Raw genomic sequence first — 26,510 nt, 5'->3', positions numbered from 1 at the left:
ACCTGCAGTCGACGCCGAGCACATCTCAAGCATGGAGAATTAAAAGAGAAGGCTCGAGGCGGAGATGGAAAGCATCCTTCAGAGGAAGAAGGAGTTCGACGAACAAATGAAATAATTCAAAATCCCAACGGTCCCGTCGACAGATGTCGTGGAGATCGAGGAAGAAGGGGATTTCGACGCCGAAGAGCAGTCTAAGTCCTGTAGAGGAGGAGGAAGGCACCTACTATGAGGGAGAAGGTGATGATAAGGATCAGCAGTCGCTCTACTGCTCGGCGCCGTTGACTAGTCAGGAGCTGGAATGGCAGGACATCGACACCGAAAACCCCGAAGAGCCCGTGGACTCGTGTCCTTCGAGGCCTTCGCCGCCTGATGACATCGGGGCGTACAACATGGTCGTCAAGAGTGCTGCAGCAGCCTTTGGTGTGAAATTGGACGAGGAGAAGCCGAAAGCAGACTTTCTACTTGAAACTCTGCTCCCCATCCAGACGAGGAGCCAGTTCCTCCCCATGCTCCAAAGCGTGATGAACCAAGGGAAGGAGGAGTTTAAGGACCCGGGAACATGCCGGTCCATCACACCCAGAACGGAAAGGAAGTACAAGCACTCGTCGCAGGATCCTCCTTACATCAAGGGATCGGTCACTGCAGATTCCATCATTGCTGCCACGGCCAGGAAAAGAGCCAATGTGCCGGCGACCTCGGGGCCACCTCCTGATAAGGAGAGCAGAAGGATGGACTTCACTGGAAGGAAGGTAGAAAGAAACGCCACAATGCACTGGCGCAGGGCAAACTCAAACGCGCTACTGAACAGACACTAGTACCAGCACTGGTATGAGACGGGGGAACTAGTCCAGCATCTCCCAGAAGAGTACCGTCAAAGAGCTTCCCATCTAGTGGAGGAAGGGAAGAATATCGCCAACTCGTGCATCAAGACTGCATTGGACGGGGCGGAAACTTCGAGCAGACTGATGGCCATAGGGAACACTGAAAGGAGGCAGGCTTGGCTCAGAATTTCTGGATTCAAGCAGGAAGTCCAGAATAACCTACTGAACACCCCTTTCAACGGTGAAACGCTGTTCGGGGAAACTGTGGACGAGAAGCTCACCCAGCTGAAAAAGGAAAATGAGACCGCAAGATCCATGGGAGCCCTGCAATTCAGAGGAATGCGAAGAGGCACCCCAAATCGGAGACCCTACGGAAGGGGAGGAAGCCAGCAGGGTACGTCGCACCAGACATTCCAGCACGGGCAGCAGGGTGACAGTCACAGCCAGCAGGGACAGCAGAAGCAGAACTGGCAGTACCAGCCTCGAGGCCAGTCCTTTCGAGGGAGAGGAAACGGACGTGGCCAAAGGAGGAGAGGGGGAGACCAACCCTCATCTAAGTGACTACACACACAAAAGTACGCTCATGCACAGCATACCCCGAAGGGTGAAGCGCAATGTAAGAACACCAAGGGGGTTACACAAAACAAGCGCCTACGAGCATGCAACACCGGTAGGCGGAAGACTGGGCCTCTACCTTCAACAATGGCAACAAATAACCTCAGACAAATGGGTTCTCAACGTCATACAGCACGGATACTGCATAGAGTTGGAGAAAAGGCCTCCAAACAAGAAACCAAAGAGAAGACAGCGCTCGGGTCAGGAGCTCGCTCAACTCAGGGAGGAGACACTTCAACTACTGAAAAAGAAGGCCATAGAACCAGTGCCAGGCAGAGAAAGGAACCAGGGAGTGTACTCAAACTACTTCCTTGTACCAAAGGTGGACTAATCACTAAGACCCATCCTGGACCTAAGGTTCCTAAACAAATTCATAAAGACGCAAAAATTCTAAATGACATCACTACAAGAAGTGCTACCCCAAATACGAGGCGGAGACTTCATGTCCACCGTGGACCTCAAGGACGCCTACCTGCACATCCCAATGAACAGGCGACACAAAAACCTGCTAAGGTTCAACATCAACCAGGATCATTATCAGTTTACATCCCAGGCATTCGGCCTAAAGTCAGCCCCAAGGGTCTTCACAAAATGCCTTGCAGCAGTAGCACCGTACCTACGAAGGGAAGGGATTCATGTGTATCCTTACCTAGACGACTGGCTGGTCAAAGCAAGCACTCACGACAAGTGCGAGGAGCACGCAGAACGGATGACAAGAACACTAACAAACCTGGGGTTCTCGATACACTGGGGGAAGTCATCGATAGAACCAGAACAGGTGATCTTCCTGGGAGCGAAGATCAACACCATAGACGGTACGGTGATGCCCAACGACAGAAGAACAATAGCCCTGCTGAACGAGACGCGTCTCCACCAGAAGGGGCGAGTTCTGACTGTGAGAACAGTGAGCAAGATCATGGGGATGATGGCGTCATGCATCCACCTAGTCCCCAATGTACGGCTTCACCTGAGACCATTCCAATAATGGCTGCAACAGCAATGGTCACAAGCAAGCAGGAGTTGGGAGGATCTAGTGGTTGGTACGCACGCGGTGCAGAAGGAGATAACCTGGTGGAACAGGGAGAACTTAACTACAGGAAAGACCTTGAAACCACCAAACCCAACTGTGACCATTACCACGGAAGCATCACAAATAGGATGGGGAGCACACATGAACAAACTCAGGGTGAGGGGTCTGTGGACTCCGGCAGATGCGGTCAGACGCATCAATTACCTGGAATTGAAGACTGTCCTGCTAGCCCTGAAGGCCTTCCAGAAACAGCTATACAACCAGATAGTGTTGATACAGACGGACAATACGACTACCATGTTCTATATCAACAAGCAGGGAGGGACACCATCGTTCCCCCTTTCCTCTCTGGCACAGGAGATTTGGAAATGGGCCATCCCACTCAAGATAGACCTGCTGGCCATACACCTACCAGGGAAGGACAATGTGGAGGCAGACTGGCTCAGTAGACAGACATCGGCATCCCACGATGGGAGCTCAATGGACAGGAAACGCAGAGGCTGTTCCAGAGGTGGGGAACACCGACAATAGACCCGTTTGCAACACGCCTGAATGCAAAATGCCAAAACTTCGCATCCAGACAACCAGAACAGCAATCGCAAGGGAATGCCCTATGGATAAGTTGGTCAAAGACATTTGCCTACGCTTTTCCACCGATACCGCTGTTACACAAGTGCAGAACCAGCAACATGACACTGATCCTAGTAGCACCGCAGTGGGCAAGGCAGACTTGGTTCTCTCAAATAGTGGAAATGGCACAAGGCACTCCTCACAAATTCACATGAAGAAAGGACCTGCTCTCCATGCAGAACGGAGAGGTCCTGCACCCAGAACCAGAGAGCCTCAGCCTGGCGGCATGGCTCCTGAAGACTTAGAGTTTGCGCACCTGAACCTACCTCCAAGCACTATGCGAGTGCTGCGGGAGGCAAGGAGACCTACAACACGAAAATGCTATGGGGAGAAATGGAAAAGGTTCACAATATGGTGCAGCAGAAATAAACTACAGAATAAAATGAGAACAGAGTCAACGGTGCTTAGATATCTCACACACCTACTAAAAAGTAATCTATGCTCATCCTCCCTAAGGGTACACCTAGTGGCAATCGTAGCTTACACACGAGGGGAGAGGAGGAAGTCTCTTTACGTCACAGATAGTAAAGAGGTTCCTGGAGGGGGCGAAAAGAATTGCGCCACCAAAGAGGATGCCGCCGCCGGCATGGAACCTCAACTGGGTCCTAACCGAGCTTATGAAGGCGCCGTTTGGGCCCATCCACAAGGCCACGCTGCAAATGCTGACCATGAAAACAGCCTTCCTGGTAGCGATAACCTCGCTGCGCAGAGTGAGCGAGCTGCAAGCACTGACACTGCAAGAGCCCTACATACAGATACACAAAGATAGGACCCACATGCCTAAGGTGGTGTTGGCATTCCATATGAACCAGACAATTCAGATACCGAGTTTCTTTCAAAACCCCACGACAAGCGCAGAAAGAGCACTGCACACTCTGGATGCTAGAAGGGCAGTGATGCACTACATTGAGAGGACCAAAGAGCACAGGAAGACCAAGCAGCTCTTTGTCTCCTTTGCAACTAGTTTCCTGGGTAGACCCGTGACAAAAGCCACCATTGCACGATGGATTGCATTAACAATACAATTCTGCCACAAACAAGCAGGGCAGGAACTATCGGATGGGCCACGAGCCCACTCCACAAGGAAGAAGGGGGCAACTATTGCCTTTCTGGCAAATACGCCCATTCAAGACATATGCCTGGCGGCAACATGGGCTTCAGTGCACTAAGCACTATTGCGTGGACATTCATATGAACAAGGAAGCACAAGTAGGACAGAAGGTGCTTCAACACATATTCAACAGCCAACACTCATCTACCACCCAGCCGCCACAAAGATAACAAACCGCTACAAAGTCTATGCACAGCATAGTGAATCCAGAAAGATTCACGCTGCAAAACGAATAGTTTCTTACCTGTCTGTGTAGTTTTGCAGCTTGAAGATCTTTCTGGATTCACTAGCGAACCCACCCACCTCCACCAGGAAGATGAGGATGGAGATAGAGGTGGAAGGACATAGAAGATCAGAATAATTGGAATAGTAAAGAGGATTGGAAAAGGAAAATTAAGACAACGCCTAGGGTTAAAAAAAAGAAAATAAAAAAAAAAGGGAAAAAAAAGAACCCGACTTCCGCAGGAAGCACAACGTCACGAGAGGTGCACCAAATGGTGGGACGTAGACGCCCACCTGGGCTACAAAAAAAAGACCGAATCCTGACCCAACCACCAGAACGCGGAATATTGCACAGCATAGTGAATCCAGAAAGATCTTCAAGCTGCAAAACTACACCGACAGGTAAACCATTCGTTAACCCCCCCCCCCCCCCCCAAGTGCCACCCTCACCTGTGTGGAACCTAAATATTATTCTCACTAGACTAATGGGGCCACCCTTTGAACCTCTATACATATGTGAACTTCAATTCCTAACATGGAAAACTGCCTTTCTTGTAGCCATCACTTTCCTCAGAAGGGTCAGTGAAATACAAGCACTCCCCATTCAAGGACCTTTTCTGCAAATGCACCATAACAAGGTTGTTCTCAGTACTAATCCAAAATTCCTCATTAAATTCATTTCTCCTTTTCACCTAAACCAATCTGTGGAACTACCTGTATTCTCGCAACCACAAACCGTTGCAGAAATAGCTCTCCACATATTAGATGCCAAACGAGCCTTACTCTGCTACATCGAGAGAACACACCCCTTTCGTAAGACCAAACAACTGTTTGTCTTTCTCTCCACCACACAAGGGCAACCCCATCTCCATCCCTAGGTGGATTGTCAAATGCATCCAGATTTGCTACCACAAAGCAAAACTAACACTATCCGTTCCCCCTAAAGCCCATTCTACGCGTAAAATAGGGGCTTCAATGGCTTTTCTAGGAAACATTCCATTAGATATCTGCAAAGCAGCTACATGGTCAACACTGCACACTTTCACTAAACGCTATTGTGTAGATGTGCAGGCTAGTGTGGGCCAGGCTGTACTCAAAACATTGTTTCAAACCACTGCCAGATACTGGTGGTCGCCGCTAGGGATGGATACTGCTATACAATCTCTGCACAGTGTGTAATCTACAGCTCATATGCCTCGAACGGCAAATGCTACTTACCAGTATGCATCTGTTCTTGGCATGTAGAGCTGCAGATCTACACACGCCGACCCGCCTCCCCGGCTACCTGTATCTGTTCCAGTATATCTTATTTAGATACAATATAGATGGGCATCTTTACTGTTTATTACTACGCCCCATCATTTCCCTGCTGGCGAAAAACAATCTGAGGATGGAGCCGAAGCCCATGCGCAATACGATCCAAAGGAGGAGTCGCATACCTCGTGACTTCCAAAGACTTTCCAAGAGAAAAACTGCAACATCCGGGCCCAACACCAGATGGCGATCTATGCACAGTGTAGATCTGCAGCTCTACATGCCAAGAACAGATGCATACTGGTAAGTAGCATTTGCCTTCCCATCAATCTATTGGAATTGCAGGGGAATACATTTGGCTCTCAAGACCTCTTCCCTCCCTTCGCAGTCAGTCGACCCAGGGACAGACAACACTACCCAGATTTGGTTCATCAACAAACGGTCAGAAGTAGGACCGTATCTTCTTTGCAGAGAAGGTCTACGACTGGTCCTGGGCTCAGGACGATCAGATTTGTATGATGGCAAATCTGGCCCAAGAACTGAATGTGCTTGCTGGCAGTGTCAGTCAGCAGTTTTCAGCTGATCATGAGTAGCGTCTTCATCCGAGGGGGTCCTTCACATTTTCGGGATGTGAGAGCCTCCTCGGTTGGACCGGTTTGCCACTCAAGAGAACGTGCACTGCCTGTCATTCTGCAGTCTCCTGTATCCGACGCGGCTAGTGTTGACGGACGCGTTTCAGTTAGGTTAGGGCTTACAGCTTCGTTACGCGTTGCCTCACCTACCCCTGATAAATCGAATTCTGAGATTCGCTAAGACCGGGTCCAAGTTATATTGATAGACCCAGATTGTCCGTGAAGGGTGTGGTACACAGACCACCTCTATTTCTCATTGCACCCTCGTTCTCCCTTAGGTCAGACTTCCTCTTGCTGGGGCAGGTTCCAAACCCCCACCTCCATTGCCTGCACCTTCATGCGTTGAGATTGAATAGGGCAACCTGAGCTCTTTCTCTCTACCACCGGATGTTATTTTATCGTCCAGGAGACATAACCAAATCAGTCTATTCTGGTAGGCGGGCCAAGTTGGTTAAATGTTGTGGAGATATCGATTAATCCTTTGCAGGTCCATTTGTCTGACCTGAGTTTTTCTCTTTCCCTATCACAACAAGGTTGTGTAGTGGCTGTTAAGGGCTCCCTTTTCTGTTTTTCTCTTTTTACCAGATAAACCCTTGTTTAAATCTCCCATAGTTGAGATTCATTAAAGGTCTCACAATTAAGTTTCCTCCTACTCCTTTTATCATGCCTCAGTTGGATTTTTATTTGTTTCTCACTTTGTAGATGGGTTCTCTCTTTGAAACTTTACATAGTTGTTCCTTGCGGTTCCTAGCATTCAAGACCATATTTCTAGTTGTAATCACTTCCGCTAGGAGGGTGAGTGAGTTGCAAGCTCTTCGCTCCAAGCCTCCATTTTCATAATTCAATAAGATAAGATGGTTCTTAGGACCAGAGCTGCTTTCCTGCCTAAGGTGGGCTCGCCTTTACACCTAGGGCAATCCTTCACTTTACCCCCTTCTTTTACTCACCCTCATCCTTCTATTGAGGATGAGAGACTTAATCGCCTGGACCCTAAGAGGGCGGTCAGCTTCTACCTGGACCGGACCAAGGACTTCAGGTTGGATGATAGTCTTCATCGGATATGTGGGGAAGATGAAGGGCAAGGCAGTCCACAAGGGAACACTGTCCACGTGGATCATACGCTTTGGCCAAGAAGGAGCCTCTTGAAGGTATTAAAGCTCATTCTACCAGAGCGAAGTCTTCGGCTTTAGCTATCGGTGTCCCAGTGGTAGACATCTGCAAGGCGCCAACTTGGGCCTCCGTCCACACTTATGCGAAGCACTATTGCTGAGGTGAGGAGGGACTGCCATCTTGCATGTTCTGTGCTGCCGGATTTTTTGGTATAGGCAGTCACCCTGTGCCGGGAGCGGGACTGCTTGTTGGCTCAACTCAAAGGATGAGGAATCCACAGACAGATGTATCCATCAGAAGCACGAGTTGCTTACCTTCGGTAACGCTTTTTTCCCCTGTGGATACAGTATCTGCCTGTGGATTCCTCACTTACCCACCTGCCTCCCCTTTTCCTGCCTGCTTATACCGAAAAATAATCAATGTATATCTCAGGTGATTTATTGTTATTATGTGATGCTTGGCACTAGTAGATGTGTATGATAAATTTCCAATTTTGGCTGTTTGTATACTGTGTATACTTGTGAATGTTGTCGGTTCACCCGTTCGCCTCGAAGGCTCTGGAAAAATGGGTGGGACTGACGTCTGTACGTCAAATGGGTCGTCTTATGGCTCTGTCATGCGGAGTCGCTTGCAGATCCTTTCCATTGTGATGTCTGTGTGATGCGGAGTAGAAATGTTTCTGTGGAAAGCTGTGCATGGGTGGGTAATTCAAAAGGTGAGGAATCCTCAGGCGGATAATGTATCCACAAGAAACAGCGTTACTGAAGGTAAGTAACTTGTTCTTTAAGGAAGGTTACTGAGGTCAGGCGCAGCAGCCAGTGGCTACTGTCCTTAGGGTGATTTGACCCTTTAGGTGCCCCCTACCTTTGGGGAGATGGGCACATCCCAGTTCCTATTGGGCCTAATTCTCCGATTCAAGATGGAGTTTGTTGAGAGGGGTTCAGCTCCTGGTGACCCTAGTGGGGTGCTAGGTCAAGGGGGCACTCCTATTTTGCTTACTAATTTTTCTGCCTGTCCTGCTGCCAAAAAGTGGGGTTAGGAAAGGGGAGCGGGCATCTCCACTGGTTGCAGCTGCCCAAATCTGCATACTACATATTGAGAGACTTTGAGGCTCACCGCCAAGTGGTGCTGTTCGTACCAGGGGGAGGTGTGAAGCACCTCCATCTACTGTAGGTCTTGTTTCTGGCCAATGAGATCCCAAAGGTTCACCCCATGATGTCAAAAACCTGTCTGGTTGTAGCTGGCTGGTAGGGGATCATTCAGCCAATACACTTGAAGTTGGTTGGGTTTGAGGGGATCTTTAAGACGTCCTGAGTGCATTTCGTAATTTATCTAACACCGACATCAGCATGTGGTTATTATACTGAGACGTTTTGTACCAAAGTTCCCAGCTTTCAGTAAAGCTATCATGGAGTTGTAGAGTTTGTGATGACAACCTCCTACCCAGTGTACTCTTATGACTTCACTGCACTTTAAATGTCTGTGTATAGTACAGATAGAGTAGGGGCATATTGCTATGCCCTCACCTGTGGGATGGTGCACCCTTTCTTAGGGCTGTGAGGCCTGCTAGAGGGGTGAGTTTTCCATGCCACAGGCAGTGTTGGTGGGCATGTCACACAGGGAGGTGTGCCATGCTACTGCTCAGGTTTGTCTGCACCAAAACACGCAGTCTGCAATTGCAGTGTTTAGGTTTTAAGGGGAGGGGTCTTCGAGGGTGGTACAATACATGCTGCAACACTCAGGGGCACTCTCTGGTCACAATGCCCTTGGTACCAGGGGTAACTTTTATAAGGAACTGGCATGTGACCCAGATGTTTGCCAATTCTGGAAAGAGTTAGTTTTGGGAACAAAAAAAGTCCCAGGGAGCCGGATTGGTAGGGACCTAGAGCACACTCAGTCAAGTGAGAATCCGTTATCAGGTAAAAAGTTAGGGGGCGACTATGGAAAAGGTCTTTTTCCTACATCCCATTTTTCCAATTTACAAAATCTAATCGTGTTTGGAATTTGCCTGTTCCATCAAGCACCAGAAGAAGCTAGGCAGTTTCCTACCTTTATGCCCCATGTGAATGTCAGACCTTACTTTTTCAAGTTCTACAGCTTTAGTGCTCTGGTTTTTGAAGCAGAAGCATGACTAGAGCTCTGTGATACCTAGTGCCTCTGTACTGACTTTCCTATGTGATTTTAATTAACATTTGAATTGATTCTCTTGGTTAACCAGATTTCTCTGACCTCCCTATCAGTTTGTAGATTAATGTTTCCACTAAACTTAACCAAATGATTTCTTCATGTTATTACTGTGAAAGTTGCTATTAAGTTTTATGCCAAAAAATCTTGAATGTCTTTATTTTTGGGTATGTAGCTGGGCAGTTCATAAAACAGAAGCTTCCAGACCTCTTGCGGTCCTACATCGACGCAGACGTTGGTGGAAATCAAGAAGGTGGCTTTCAAGATATTGCCATAGAGGTCCTACACCTCCTGCTCTCTCATCTCCTTTACGGCCAGAAGGGAGCTTTTGGCGTAGGACTGGAACAGATTGACGCTTTCCTTAAGACTTTGCGCCGTGGTAAGTACTTTATTGCTTCTAGAAATGGCCAATAACAAGTGTATTTTATTAATTTTTATGTATTTGAATGAATTTAATTTCCCATTAATTAATGTCTAGAACCACCATCTTTTACCAGCAACCCACTGCCCCAACAGCCACCACACCCCCACCTCAGCAGTCCAACTATTTGGTATACCCTTCATGGGGGCAGATGCGTCATTAGACACTGACCCGTGACTCTTTGGGAATGGTTGCAGTATGTTCTAATATGGATAATAAGTAATGCACTACAATGCCATCTAGTGTTGGGGGGGGGGGGGGGGGGGGGGGGGTGTTCATTTTTACTCCTAGTTCGAAGTTTCGGGAATTGACGAAAAATTGACAATTGAATCGACCAAACTCACAGCTTGTTTGGACTATGAACTTGGCATATTTTAGCTGTAACTGAAAGCCAGCTTTGATCCGGTTTTGATGCTGAACTTCATTGCTCGAAACTTAAAACATCCTCGACATAGTCCATATATACAATGTAGGATGTTTCTGTGCTCAAAACATTTCCTTACTCCTGATAGTCTGAATTAAAGACAAAAGTATTGACCTTATCACAGGTAGAATCCTAGTATTTGTCTAGGCCCACAAACAGAACAAAATTAAACTGTTAACTTCAGGTCAGACTGGTATAAATCATTGGATTGCATTGAGGAGATGCAGTTTCTCCAGCCTTGTGCCACTTCCAAATTAATCAGCATTTGTATTGCGCAGCACTATTTCCTCTACGGGTATCTGGGTCCTGTGTTTCAGTTGAAAAGCCAGATCTTAAGTTTCTTTATAAAGTCAGCCAGGGAGGGTGCTGTGTTAATGGCCAAGGAAGGCCAGGACTTGGCTGCGATGTAGGAGCGCCCTGGCTTCTTAGCAAGCGGTGGAGGTGTGTGTTTGTGTGTTGCGCAGCATTGGTGTTTTGTGGAGCACTGGTGTTTTGTGGGCTGGTGGAAGTTGTCTATGGTTGATGTAGGGCGGTCCTTGGTTGTCAAGGACTTTGTATGCATGTGTGTGGATCTTGTACTAGAATCTCTTCTAGATGGAGACAGTGGAGTGTTCTGAGGTTGGGTGGTGATGTGGGTCTATTTGGGGAGGTTCAGAATGAGTCTGGCTGCGGTGTTTTGTATGGTCTGGAGTTTTCTGATTTGCTCGGTGGAAATTCCAGCGTAGAGGGTGTTGCCATAGTTGAGGCAGTTGGTGACAAGGGCCTGATGGTCTTTCTGATGTTGATTCAGATGGATCTGAAGATTCTGCAGAGCATATCAGGGGTATGGAAGCAGAAGGTGTGGCCACTGTTTACTTATTGGTTCATGGTCAGTTGACTGTTAAGTATGATATCCAGGTTGCCTGCATTGTGTGTTGGCTTAGGTGTTGGTCTGAGTTCTGCTGGCCACCGGATCTGGTCCCATACAGAGGTGTTCTTCCCAAATATCAGTATGTGTTTTGTCGAAGTTGAGTTTGTCGGTTGTCATTCACCCAATTGGCTACGTTGGTCATGGCGTGGCAGAAGTTGGTTTTGGCGTTGGTGGGTTCTCGGTGAGTGAGAGCTAAAGTTGAGTGCATGGGAGAATGTTGAGTCTGTGGGATCTGATGACTTTTGCGAGGGGGTGGATGGTCATGTAGATTTTGAGCAGGGTGGTGCGGATGTATGAATTTTGAAGTACGTCACAGATGTCCTTGGGTGCAGTGGTGAAAGGGGGCAATCGGATGCTCTGTGCACCCTGTGAGAGAAGATGCAGTACACTTGAGGGCCCTTTGCTGTATACTGATGAGTTTGTCAATGAGTGTGTGGTGGGAAACTGTGTTGAATGCTGCAGAGGTCGAGGAGGATCAGGGCCACGGTTTCTCTGCCATCAAGAGTTGATTTAGTCTGTGGCAGCAATTTATGCGGTCTCAGTGCTGTGGTTGGTCTGGAACCCTGATTGCGGGGCGTCATGTAGGTGTTTTTTTCTAGGTATTCATTGAGCTGTTGGTTGATATCTTTTTTGACTACTTTGGCTGAGTAGGGGAGCCGGAAGATCTGTCAGTGATTTTTCTGGTCACTGTGTGGTCGGCAGAGGTTTTCTTTAGAAGGGGTCAGACCTCTGCGTGTTTCCATCTGTCCAGGATTGTTACTGTGGAGGTGGAGGTATTGAGGATGCTGGTGAGTTCCATGCTGTTTGGTTGGGTTCCGAGTTTGTAGAGATGGTAGGGGCAGGATTTTGTGGGTGCCCTGGATATGGATGGACAAATACCCAAGTGTACCATGCCCACTGAACCAGACTACCTTCATTTTCTCACTCTGTGATTTAAATTAACTTGTTAGATCATTGCCTTTTATTTCTAATGAATGTTAAACACGGTGAGCCGTCAAGCTGGATATTATTCCTTTAACATGTAGCACGCTGTTATTCCAATGCTGGCGACGATTACGCCTTGACAATGTAAAATTATCTCATTCCAAATAACAATCATTTGTGATGGGTTTAAAAATATAATTTACATTTTTTTAGGTAAATTTAGCAGCAATTATTTTCTTGAAATGATAGTTGGTATTGACAGCACAGCTGATAAGCTATACATGTGCACCATAGGTTTATGCTTGCCTGCTAAAGGAGTGTTTTCATTCTAAAAAAAATCCTTTCCCCTACCAGTTCAACATAAGGCTTTTCTGAGTACAGAGAATGACAATGGAAGGGGTGGAGGCTTGAGTAGGGTGGAGAGCAATTCTTTTGTGCCAAACATTCACTCTTACAGAAGATTGTTTAATAGTGACCTGTTAAGCCGTTGGTAAGGTTTTCTGCATAGCAACTCCAATTACTACATTAGTAGTGAACTTTCTTTAGTGGTACAACGTGAACATGAAATTGGGCAGATAATCTACAGACCCAGTTAATCAGTGACCACTATGACCTACAACGATCAGATATTTAAGGGGGAACACTTGCCATAGTATACTTGGTATTGGGCAATCAGAACAAATTACCTAGTGATAATCCGGTCATAGCAAAATAACCAGACTGGGATAACACAAATAAGAGTTGGATCAACCATTCATAGAGCTGTTTCTCCGATGGTGAACATGCTACCTTCTCAATGATTAGCTATTACATCATACATCTATGCTGATTTCACAAGTGACATGGCAAATGCAGGTCCGTCTTGACATGGGCACCTGCCTGTATCAAGAATCCTGGTATTCCTCTCATGCACATACCCCAAAGGGGTATATGTGTAGTGAGCCCAGTGGTTCTTCAGAGGCTGTACAGAGGCTAAGTAGATAACACCAATGCTACCTTTTGTGGTAGTGTGGATATCAGTAATTAGGCTTATCAGAGTTGTGCTAATGCATTTGTTGTACACAGTGGCAATTAATAAATCTGAGACCAATTAGTAAATAAATATACTGAAGTATTTTTTTTTCAAGACCACAACTTTCATAGAAGTATGTTTTAAATAAAAATACTTTTCAGTTTCAAAAGTACACAACTTACAATTCCAATCTTCAGGGCTAGATGTCAGCAGAGGGCAAGGTTCAGGTAAGCACCAACACAGCACCACCACTAATAATGGCAACCTGAATAATGTTCATGTCAGGCGAAGATGAGTCTTCCCTCGACGACGAACGTATGGTTCTCGACGTCTACCTTGGTTTTTCTGGTACGTCTCCTGAAGGGATGGTGAGGTCTTTCTCCCTCGATGGCAAGCGATGCCTCGAAGATGACATGGAATGGGCCACTATTGCCGTCGACCGCTGCTGTGGAGAGGATTCATGTCTATGCGGCGATGGTTGACGTCTGTCTCCAACGTCGAACGCAAAGGAGTGCTTGATGTCGACCGTCTGTAGGTTTGCGGTGTCTTAGTCTACTTCCTTGACGGTGATCGTGCCCTCGACGTCTATCGTCTGTGGGTCTGTGAGGGTTTCCTCGTGGATCCTCTTGACACCGACCTTCGTGAAGGGAGGCGGAGATCTCAACGCCGACCGGTGTCTTTACGTTGACGGATGCTTATACGTCTACTTGGATCTTTCGTGTCCAACATACTTCAAGCCCGTAGTAGTATGCCTTGACGCCGACTTATCGTCGACTGAGGTTCTTGTTTCGATGGCTATCTGTCCCATGACGTTGTTGAGTATCTTACTTATCATTCTGATGTCGATTTTGATGGCGAGCAATCCGGAATCTGCTTTCTTTTTGAAGCTGGGAAAGCAGATTGACAGTTTCTTCTGTTTTTCTTGAGAGGAGGGCTTCTTGGAGCAGCATTACTTTCAAGGTCACTTTTAGTATATCCTTTTCCTCTCTCCATTGAAACATGAAATTTGATATTCTCTGTCACGCAGAGTTCTCTTTGAAAATTGCTGGGTTGTGTGAAGATGGCAAACACGCAGTACACCGAGTGAGGGTCAGATTTAGCCATTTTTTTCCCACAGGAAGGGCATTTATTAAATAAAGCTGTAATTTCTGAGATTGTTGTTAAATTACCAGACTGAAATTTAATACTTGCAGTACAAAATGTCGAATGAGTTGAAATAAACCAATTTCTGTCTAGAAATAGCCAAGGAATGACTAGCTCAAGCTCCAGGATCCTCACAGAAGGAGCCGGGAATAAGAACTGACCTAACTGTCACCTGTGGTGCGTGATTGGAGCAGGGGGCTCCTGGAGGTCTTAAAGGCACGGTGTCCAGGTTCTTGGAATCCTTAAAGGCAGGGTGTCCGTTTATTGTTACTGTGATGTTTTTTCTTCTATGCAGCCTATGAGCTAATTGCCTGCTATTACTTGCCTTTCTCTCAGAAAACAAAGGGTTGTGTTGGAACACTATTAGTGTGTTCTCTGTTGCAGTGTTTCTATGAGATTTTCTTTCTGAAAAACCCATGTAATTTTGGTATATTAGCCTATTTCCTATTTAAAGTATATTAGGCTGCAGGTTTTTATTTATGTATATGTGTATATGTCTGTTTGGAGGTACTTTGTACTTTTGTACCGAAACATACACATATATGTATTTTTGTATATGCTCCGGGGTCCCGCATGTGGGTGGGGATAATTCAGTGCTTATAACTTTGAGTATACCCCTGGAAGAGAACTAGGATTACAGGTGAGTAACTTTTCCTTGCTATCTATTACATCCACAGCGATCCAATTTAGCGTTTATATCCATACGCTTACATCTTGCTGCAATAGCTGCATATCTACAAAACAGACGGCATTTGTCTCTTTACAGTGCTGCTATTAAAGCATTTATGGAAGGTCTTAAACGAGTCATTCCCCCAGGCTTCCACCTGCTCCAGTGTGGAATCTCAACATAGTTATTACAAGACTCATGGGTCCACCTTTTGAGCCATTGCACAAATGTGAACTACAATTTCTCACTTGGAAGGTAGCCTTCCTCCTAGCCATCACATCTGAGAAGAGTGGGTGAGCTTCAGACACTAACCATATAAGAACCTTATTTTACAATACACCAAAAAAAAGTGGTTCTAAGGACTAACCCCAAATTCTTACCTAAAGTCATTTCTGCCTTTCATATCAACCAATCTGTTGAGCTACCTGTGTTCTTCCCTCAAACGGATTCATTGGCCGAACATGCTCGTCACACCATATGTCAAGAGCATTACTATACTACATAGAACAAAACCTTTCAGGAAAACCAAGCAACTTTTTGTTGCTTTTACTCCACTACATAAAGGCAATCCAATATCAAAATTGGGTATTGCAAGGTGGATAGCTAAGTGCATTAAAATATCATTTCTTAGGAAATGTACCCATAGATGACATCTGCAAAGCTGCAACATGGTCTACACTACACACATTCACAAAACACTATTGTGTAGATGTGTTAGCAAGACAGCAAGCTAGTGTGGGCCTGGCAGTTTTACTTACACTATTTCAGACGACTGCGACAGCTACAGGTTAACCACCGCTTTGGGAGATAACTGCTATGTAGTCTACGCATAAGCATATGATCTACAGCTCATATGCCTTGAACTGAAAATGCTACTTACCCAGTATGTATCTTTTGGCATGTAGAGCTTCAGAGTCATATGTGCCCACCCGCCTCCCCGGGTACCTTTACCTGTTGCAGTAACCTCTTACTTAGATACAATATACATGGACATCTCTTTATTACTCTTACTAACTCCATCACCCTTTACGGCAAAACAATCTAAGGATGGAGTCGATGCCCATGCCCACTATCACCGAAAGGATTCACCTACCGCGTGACTGGAAAGACTTCTTCGTCCAAAAACAAAGTGCAAACATCCGGACCCAACTCTAGATGGCAATCTATGCATAAGCATATGACTCTACAGCTCTATATGCAAAGAACTGATGCATACTGGGTAAGTAGCATTTTCCTTCTAACTCTTCCTTCAAATGTGCTCTAGATACTGCTGACACCGCAGCTACGGAGATTAATAACGGCATTCTCCTCAGAAGGCATGCATGGCTTAGGATTTCAGGGTTTAAACCGGAGGTTCAGCAATCCAATTTAAACACCCCTTTTGACAATCCGCACCCTAAGTCTGATCCTGAAGTCGATCAGACTTAGGAAAAAAATGAAGTGGCAAAGTCCACGGGAAAGCTCCAGTCCATCAAATAGAGGCTCCTTTCGCCGCTCCTTTTACAGAGGAGGGTACAAAACCACATCCTCAGACCCAAATGCTTCCTCCCATAAAGCAAACACCCAATCCTCTCCCTCTAGTGAGGGTATAGAGGAAACATTTCCAAAGGTAAGGGTAGAGGTGCCATAGCAAGTAACTCCCCTTCTCCCAACAAACCGTGATTTGCCCCCCCCCCCCCCCTTATTATTTAACGCCTGTTGAGGGTGAAGGCTTAAACAGTTTCTCCCCATTTGGCAATCCATAACATCTGACAAATGGGTGATCGATCTTATCTGACATGGTTATTGCCTGGAGCTTACCACCCATCCTCCAAATATTCTACCTTGCACTCACAAACTGTCGTCAGACCACTTGCAGTTCTCAGACAGGAGGTGCAATCTCTTGGAAAAGGGAGCCATAGAACCATAGTTCCTTTACATTACCAAGGTTCAGGGGTTTACACTCTACTTTCTGATCCCCAAAAAGGACGGCTCCATAAGACCAATTTTTGATCTTAGGGTGTTAAACTAGTACTTTTGCAGCGTGAATCTTTCTGGATTCACTATGCTGTGCATTATTCCGCGATCTTGTGGTTGGGTCCGGATTCGTAGTCTTTCCTTTTTTTTTTTTTTTTTTTTTTGTAGCCCAGGTGGGCGTCGACGTCCACCATTTGGTGCACCTCCCGTGACGTCGTCGTGCTTCCTGCGGAAGTCCCACCTTTGGGGCGCCATCTTCAGATTCTTTTTTCCGCCGTTGGGTCTGGATCGTCATCGGGAAGCTCCAGAAGTTCACTCGGAGGAAGAAGGAAGAAAAGCGAGTTTCATCGATAGAATCAAGAGAAGACATCAGGAAAGAACAGATTTCGACAGGAACGCGAAGAAAGAAGACCAGCGAGCCTTTTTCTTCGACAACCTTGGAGAATGCACGCTCAGAGACCCTGAGCGAAATGGACAAGACGCCATTCAAGTTCTGCCCAAACTGCCACCACAAGTTCGCGCAGAAAGACCTGCATCCGGTCTGCAACCTCTGCCTACCGGTGGATCATCAGAGTATCGACTGCAACGCCTGCTCAGTCTTCGCGCCGAAGACACTCAGGGTGAGAGAGAGGCAGAGGAGAGCCAACGCCAACATGGAGGGCCAAGGAAAACCCCCGACACTCTACGCGCTGGGCCTCGACACGGACGACTAGGACAACGTCGCCGAGGCAGCCGAAAACTTCACGGTCGTAGAGACCGACAAGAAGAAAGAAGACTAGGTAAGAGAATCGTCGAGCGCAAATCAAAAAACACCTCAAACACGAGGGTGACTCGAGAAAAACTGAGTCAAGGTCCACGAAGGGAGCCCCGGCGCCGAAAACTTCGACGTCCAAAGGGGGAACTTCGGACAAAAGGCCCAGCGGATCCTTACAAAAGGACTCCCTGGCGCAGAAAGACGCCGAAAGGCAAGGGTCGTCGAAATCATCCCATGAAACGGGCCGATCGACGCAGAAAGAACGTTCGACGTCGACGCAAGTTTCATCGAAAAGGCCCGCGGTCGACGCCGAAAGCATCTCCGAAATGGAGAAAAAGAGGCGGCTCGAGGCCGAAATGGAGAACATCCTTCAAAGGAAGAAGGAGTTCGACGCCAGGATGAAGGAATTCAAGATTCCAACGGTTTCATCGGCGGACGTCGTCGAAGTCGAGGAGGAGTTCGACGCCGAAGGGCTGACAAGGGACCTCGAAGAGGAAGAGGAGCCCTATTATGAGGAAGAAGCCGAGGAAGAAGACCAACAATCGTTCTTCGAATCGGCGACATCTACCGGCAACGACGTCGAATGGCAAGATCTCGACACCGAAAACCCGGAGGAGGCCGTGGACACGTACCCCTCGAGGACTTCGCCACCAGACGACATCGGGGTGTACAATATGGTGGTGAAGAGCGCAGCAATGGCCTTCGGCGTCAAGCTCGACGAGGAGAGGCCGAAAGCAGATTTTCTCGTCGAAACACTGCTCCCCATCCAGACTAGGAGCCAGTTCCTCCCCATGCTACAAAGCGTGATGAACCAGGGGAGAGAAGCCTTCAAGGAGCCTGCCACCTGTCGGTCGATCACGCCCAAGACAGAGAAAAAGTATAAACACTCCTCCCTGGACCCACCTTACATCAAGGGTAGCGTCACCGCAGACTCCATCATTGCCTCCACGGCCAGGAGAAGGGCCAACGTGCCAGCAACCTCGGGCCCACCTCCAGATAAAGAGCAGGAGAATCGACCTCACAGGCAGAAAGGTCGAGAGGAACGCCGCAATGCACTGGCGCATGGCGAATTCAAATGCACTCCTAAATAGACACCAGTACCAACACTGGGATGAAATGGGGGAGCTAGTAAAGCACCTCCCCGAAGAATACCGCCAGAGAGCCTCTCACCTGGTAGATGAAGGCAAGAACATCGCCAACTCCTGTATAAAGACGGCGTTGGATGGGGCAGAGACTTCAGCAAGACTCATGGCCATAGGGGTCACAGAAAGGAGGCATGCATGGCTAAGAATCTCGGGATTCAAACCGGAAGTGCAGAACAACATCCTGGGCACTCCCTTCAACGGAGAGACACTGTTCGGAGCAACGGTGGACGAGAAGCTCACCCAGCTCAAGAAGGAGAACGAGACAGCGAGGTCCATGGGGGCCCTGCAGCTGAGGGGAATGAGACGAGGAAATCCCTCGGAGACCCTACGGTAGGGGTGGAAGCCAACAGGGGACGTCGCACCAGGCGTTCCAACAAGGTCAGCAGGGCGAAGGTCACGGACAAAGTCAGCAGAAGCAAAGCTGGCAATATCAACCTCGGGGCCAGTCCTTTCGAGGGAGAGGGAACGGACGTGGCCAAAGGAGGAGAGGGGGCGATCAGCCCTCCTCGAAGTGACTCAGCACGCAAGAAGACGCCCACCCTCGTCAGGCCCCCAAGGGTGAGGCGCAAAAAGGTGTCATCAGGGGGAAGAGAAGATCCAAGAGCCTACGAGCATACGTCACCGGTAGGCGGAAGGCTGAGGTTCTACCTTCAGGAGTGGCGGCGCATAACCACAGACAAGTGGATACGGAACATCGTGCAGTACGGATACTGCGTAGACTTGGAGAAAAGACCTCCAAACAGAAAGCCGAAGGGAAGACAGAGATCGGCCCAAGAACTGGCAATACTCAGAGAAGAAACACGGAAACTCCTGCAAAAGGGAGCCATAGAGACAGTGCCGTTCAGGGAACGCAACAAAGGGGTCTACTCAAACTACTTCGTGGTTCCGAAGGTAGACGGAGACCTCAGACCCATACTGGACCTCCGGTACCTAAACAAGTTCGTCAAAACACAAAGGTTCAAAATGACTTCACTGCAGGAGGTACTGCCACAGATAAGAGAAGGGGACTTCATGGTCACCGTGGACCTCAAGGATGCCTACCTTCACATCCCAATAAACAGAAGGCACAAGGGCCTTCTAAGATTCAACATCGAACAGGAACACTACCAGTTCACAACCCTGGCCTTCGGATTAAAATCAGCGCCAAGGGTCTTTACAAAATGCCTGTCGGCGGTAGCGGCACACCTACGAAAGCAGGGCATACACGTATACCCCTACTTGGACGACTGGCTGGTCAAGGCAAACTCACGCGAGAAGTGCGAGAGGCACGCAAAACGCGTAACGGACACCCTCACAAATCTGGGATTTTCCATCCACTGGGGAAAATCATCGCTGGAACCGGAGCAGGTAAAGATTTTCCTGGGGGCACAGATCAACTCCCTCAACAGTACAGTAGTGCCCAGCGACAGGAGGACAGATGCCCTACTGAAGGAGACGCAGCTCTACCAGAAGGGGCGAGCTCTGACAGTGAGGGCGGTGAGCAAGATGATGGGGATGATGGCGTCCTGTATCCAGCTGGTGCCGAATGTACGCCTGCACATGAGACCATTCCAGGAATGGCTGCAACAGCAATGGTCACAAGCAAACGGAAGTTGGGAGGATCTAGTGGTTGTTACGCACGCAGTGCAGGAGGAGATAACTTGGTGGAACAGAGACAACATAACAACAGGGAGAAGCCTGACACCACCAAGCCCAACAGTGACCATTACCACGGACGCATCGCAGATGGGATGGGGAGCGCACATGGACAACCTCAGAGTGAGGGGTCTATGGGCTCCGGCAGACGCGGTCCGCCACATCAACTACCTCGAGTTGAAAACAATACTGCTAGCCCTGAAGGCATTCCAGAGACACCTGTGCGGGCAGAGGGTGTTGGTGCAGACAGACAACACCACGGCGATGTTCTACATCAACAAACAAGGGGGGACACAGTCGTTTCCCCTCTCATCCCTAGCTCAGGAGATTTGGAGATGGGCCATACCTCTCAGGATAGATCTACTGGCAATTCACCTACCGGGGAAGGACAATGTGGAGGCAGACTGGCTGAGCAGGCAGACCTCAGCATCGCACGAGTGGGAGCTCAATGGCCAGGAAACGGAGAAACTCTTCCGGAGATGGGGGACTCCCACAATAGACCTTTTTGCAACACGCCACAATGCAAAATGCCAAAGCTTCGCGTCCAGGCAACCAGATCAGCAATCCAAGGGAAATGCCCTATGGATAAGCTGGTCGAGGACATTTGCCTACGCCTTTCCACCGATACCCCTGTTGCACAGAGTGCTCGACAAGTGCAGAACCAGCAACATGACTCTGATCCTGGTGGCCCCACAGTGGGCGAGGCAGACATGGTTCTCACAGATTCAAGAAATGGCGCAAGGCAATCCGTACAGGTTCGAGCGAAGAAAAGACCTGCTCTCAATGCAAAACGGGGAGGTCCTGCACCCAGAGCCAGAGACCCTCAACCTAGCAGCATGGCTCCTGAAGACCTAGAGTTCGCACACCTAAGGTTACCTCAGAGCACTATGCGAGTGCTACGGGAGGCAAGGAAACCTACTACAAGAAAGTGCTACAGCGCAAAGTGGAAGAGATTCACGGTGTGGTGCAGGAAGAAGGGCCTGCACAACAGAATGACAAGAGACTCAACGGTGCTGAGGTACCTCACACACCTTCTAAAGAGTAACCTCTGCTCGAGCTCCCTAAGGGTGCACCTAGCAGCGATCGTTGCCTACACCAGAGGTGAGAAGGGTGGAAGTTTCTTCAGCTCGCAGGTGGTGAAGAGATTCATGGAGGGAGCCAAAAGAATGGCACCCCCGAAAAGGTTGCCGCCGCCGGCATGGAATTTAAACGTGGTTCTGACGGAGCTCATGAAGGCGCCGTTTGAACCCATTCACAAGGCCAATCTACAAATGTTGACGATGAAGACTGCCTTTCTAGTGGCCATAACCTCACTACGCAGAGTGAGCGAGCTTCAAGCACTAACGCTACAGGAGCCCTACATTCAAATTCACAAGGACAGGGTAGTCCTGAGGACGGACCCACACTTCATGCCCAAGGTAGTGTCGGCGTTTCACATGAATCAGAGTATACAGATACCGAGTTTCTTCCAAAACCCGACTACAAATGCAGAAAAGGCCCTGCACACCCTCGATGCCAGAAGAGCGGTGATGCACTACATTGAAAGAACCAAAGAACTCAGGAAGTCGAAGCAGCTGTTTGTGTCCTTTGCTACTAGCTTCATGGGTAGACCAGTGACCAAGGGCACCATCGCTAGGTGGATTGCCCTCACTATCCAATTCTGTCACAAACAGGCTGGACAGGAGCTAACGGAGGGGCCACAAGCTCACTCCACAAGGAAGAAGGGGGCCACAGTTGCCTTCCTGGCAAACACGCCCATCCAAGACATTTGTCTCGCAGCAACTTGGGCATCTGTGCACACGTTCACAAAGCACTACTGCGTGGACATTCAAATGAATAAGGAAGCACAGGTCGGACAGAAGGTGCTACAACACATTTTCAACGACCAGCGATCATCTTCCACCCAGCCACCACAAAAATAGGAAAACCGCTACAAAATCTATGCACAGCATAGTGAATCCAGAAAGATTCACGCTGCAAAACGAAAAGTTTCTTACCTGTCGGTGTAGTTTTGCAGCTTGAAGATCTTTCTGGATTCACTAGCGAACCCACCCACCTCCGCCAGGAAGATGAGGCTGGAGGAAGAGGGGGTGAAATGGATAGGATCAAAAAAGTGGATACGTACAGAAATATGGACAAAAGGATTAATCAATCGCCTAGGGTTAAAAAAAAAAAAAAAAAAGGAAAAAACAGGGAAAAAAGAACCCGAAGATGGCGCCCCAAAGGTGGGACTTCCGCAGGAAGCACGACGACGTCACGGGAGGTGCACCAAATGGTGGACGTCGACGCCCACCTGGGCTACAAAAAAAAAAAAAAACAAAGGAAAGACTACGAATCCGGACCCAACCACAAGATCGCGGAATAATGCACAGCATAGTGAATCCAGAAAGATCTTCAAGCTGCAAAACTACACCGACAGGTAAGAAACTTTTCGATACTGTCGGAAGATTTCCATATGGTAACTTAAAGTGCTTCCACTTCTACAGCAAGGCGATTTTATGTCGACACTTGACTTAAGGCGCATACTTTCACATTCCTGCCCATCCAGCTCACTGCAAATACCTCAGATTTCTGATAGCAGGCAAACGTTATCAGATCAAAACACTCCCATTGGGATTAACTACTACTCCCAGAGTGTTTACCAAATGTCTAGCAGAAGTGGCAGCTCATCTCCGAAGACAACAAATTCACGTCTGCCCGTACTTGGACGACTGGCTCATCAAAGCTGGCGCACACCAGAAGTGTCTACATCATACTCAGACCACACTAGACCTGCTCTACTGATTTGGCTTCACGGTCAATACGCAAATGTCTCATCTACAGCCTTCACAAATAGTCTAATCTGAGAGTGACTCTCAAAACTCACACTGCTCAATACAGCCAGAATTTTCATTATTCAAACTGTTAGTACAGTTTCAAGCCAACCAAACCTTACCAGCGAGGACTTTTATGCACCTGCTTGGAATGATTGTCATCCATTGCAATAGTGCCTCATGCAAGACTACACATGCGTCCTCTACATGATTGCTTAGCACGTCAGTGGAATCAGTCACAGGGGCAGATCTAGTGTTGGTGGATGGCCGCATCCATCTCTCTCTGCAGTGGTGGAACCCTCAACATTATTAAAAGGGTGGCCGTTCATCGACCCTGCCATTATAATAAATGGGGTTACCCAAGCAAAAGTCCATGGACCTGGGTATCAATCAGTACAGAAAAACAATGGTCCTAGACCTATCTTTAAATATGAATTGCTTCTAAAGGCAGTGATTGTTCATCAAAGACTTGGAGCGTCCAATCAGTCAGCTCATGGGTACATAGAACCAGCCTAATTAAGATATAGTGATGTGCAACAACCGTTGATTTTACAAGAAAAACATATATTTATCGGACACAAAATCAACATGCATTCATTGTATGGCTTCATCACCATTTAAAAGAGGACAGAGGAAAGGAAGGGTTGCTCCTAAGGAACGTGCAATAAAGAGTGCTCCTGTGTCGAATGAATGTGGGAAGACTTTCACGAAAGGAAATTAGGGGCACAGATTAGGTAAATAAAAATAAGATTGATAATTATTCAATCTCTAAGGCCTGGCCAGTAGTGGTACAATGTCCAATTTCTCTGATTCACAACCAGTGAAATGTCGTCGTCTTGGGCTGGATAGGGGGATAGGGCCATATGGTCAAGGCCTGCTAGAAGGGGCGTCGATGTTTCGACCCAAGTTGGGGCAAGAGAGGGACTTGTAAACATCAGCCTGCGGGTCTTCTTCAGGAAGTTGGGGGGGGGGGGGGGAACGGGACAGAGGGGCAACCCTCTATCGATTGTTGGTATGTATATCATCCAGTGTGACCACCCGCCTCAACGTTGCAGTAGGGTACCTGTGAACTCCATAATTATATGAGGGGATCCTCATCTGCTTTGGTAGAGAGGTGCGGAAACTGAACTGAATCAGAGTGCCATTCGTGAATAAATCACCAGCTAGTAGCGCAGGTCTTAAGTTCCTCTCTCCGTCTCGCCATCTCTACAATTACACAATTCAGGGTCTCTGGGACAACAAGCACAAACGTTTCCACATCAACTATCTGGAGTTTCTAGCAATGATTCTAGCGCTCAAAGCATTGCAGTCTCCTCTGTACAAAAACATGGGGGGGAACCCACTATAGCAGTCACACCTCACAGACCATTTGGAGCTGGGCAATCCCATCACAGAATCTCTTTTGCAGAACACCTTCCAAATTGCGACCTCCTCAGGAGGAGGCAGCAAATACACGCGTGGGAACTTCATCCCTGTAGTCGTTGCAGTTCTCATTTACATTGCATACGTTTGGACAGCTCTGTACTGCTCACTCCATTCTCACCCTCTTGCGAGAAACCAATCTACCAATGGAGTTGATGCTCATGCCCACTCTCACCGAAAGGAGTCCCCTTACCTCGTGACTGGAAAGACTTCTTAGAAGGAAAAACTTGCAAACATCCGGACCTAACACTAGATGGCAGGAGCATGCAAAGCATGTTAATCTACAGCTACATGCCAAGAACAGATGCTTACCTGGTAAGTAACCTAATCCTTTCAGGGGGCAACTCTGGGTACATGGTTTATTAAATGAAGCACTGGCAGTGTGGGTTAACACTCCTGATTCCATGGAAGCCTTCATGGGACTGGGGAGCTAGTTGTCGAGTTTCCAGCCCATGCACTCAGTAGTTGCCCTGACACTTGAAATATCTAAGAATAAACTTTAATATTGTAGGGGCAAATATGCTCATGCAGATATGCTCACACTTGGGATATAGTTTTCCCTGCCCATAGGCTGCAAGGCCTGCTAGAGAGATGACTTGTCTATACTTTAGACAGTGCTTGTTGGCATGTCATACAGGCAGTGACTGTCGTTTTTCACTGCACCAAGGCATGCAAGCTGCAGAAGGAGTGTCATGGCCTTGGTAGGGAGTCCCCAGGTGACCCTTTTCAGTTCCCAAGCCCTAGGTACCAAGGGCACCATTTACTAGGGACTTACAGGGGACTAAACTTGCCAATTGTGGCACAGGTTTAGTTAAGAAGCACTGGCACAGGAGACCTGGTTGTCAAGGACCCCTTGCACTACAATCAAAACCACATGTTCGAGGCACGTGAGCTGTAGATCACATGCTTTGCATACTCCTGCCATCTAGTGTTTGGTCTGGATGTTTGCACTTTATGTTGAAATCTTTTCCACTCACGAGGTAGGTGACTCCGCCTTTCAGTGATAGTGCGCATGGGCATCGACTCCATTTTTAGATTTGTTTTTTTTTGCGCTATCTGGTTCGGTTGTGAATTGCTCCGCTCCAGTTCAACAGTTTCTTCGGTTTACCTCGATGTGCAATACACTAACCCTCAACGGTATTGTTTTCGATCGCGTATCCCTTTCTCCACGTATTGTATTTACTTGAAAAAAACTTTTGGGAAGCTCGTGGAAAGCCACAGGGCCTAACCGCGTCAGTCAGTCTCGCAGTCGATGGAACGGACTCCATTCAAATTCTGCCCTTAGTGCCACGCTAAGTTTCTGCGCACCGGCCTACACTGTGTGCAACCTGTGCTTGTCTCCAGAGCACAGAGAACAGGACTGCAAGGTTTTCCGCTCCAAGAAAACAGTTCGCGACCGTCTGGCTCGACGTCACGACATGCAGAGCTAACACGCAAGCTCCAGTCCGTAGCTCTTCGGAGAAGATTCGGAACAAGCGGCCATAGACTCCATGGGAGCGGAGGAAGAACAAGATCCCATCGCCTTTTGACTACAGCTCCGAGGGGGACGATGAGATCCTGCAACGGCAGCGCACAATGAGTACGGATACTCCCATGACCCAAAGTCTGCTTCAGCCGAAGAAGGATCCGGCCCAACCCCCGCCTCCTGGCCACGGCTGGCAACGAGGACACATTT

At 48.0% G+C, this 26,510-nt stretch overlaps 1 protein-coding gene across 10 annotated transcripts in view; it reads left to right on the top strand.

Moving 5' to 3' along the window:
- CNOT1 (CCR4-NOT transcription complex subunit 1) overlaps positions 1-26,510 on the top strand; it is a 1,579,387-nt gene that overhangs the window by 237,005 nt on the left and 1,315,872 nt on the right. For all 10 annotated transcript variants that reach the window (XM_085638198.1, XM_085638193.1, XM_085638201.1 and 7 more), the window contains exon 7: positions 9,785-9,988. In XM_085638198.1, coding sequence (XP_085494324.1) covers positions 9,785-9,988 — 204 coding nt within the window. The remainder of the gene's footprint in view (positions 1-9,784; positions 9,989-26,510) is intronic.

Source organism: Triturus cristatus, chromosome 12 (genome assembly GCF_964204655.1).
Source record: "Triturus cristatus chromosome 12, aTriCri1.1, whole genome shotgun sequence".
Taxonomy (NCBI): Eukaryota; Metazoa; Chordata; class Amphibia; order Caudata; family Salamandridae; genus Triturus; species Triturus cristatus.
Note: the sequence above shows the minus strand (reverse complement) of the source record. Positions and strands in the feature narration are given on the sequence as shown.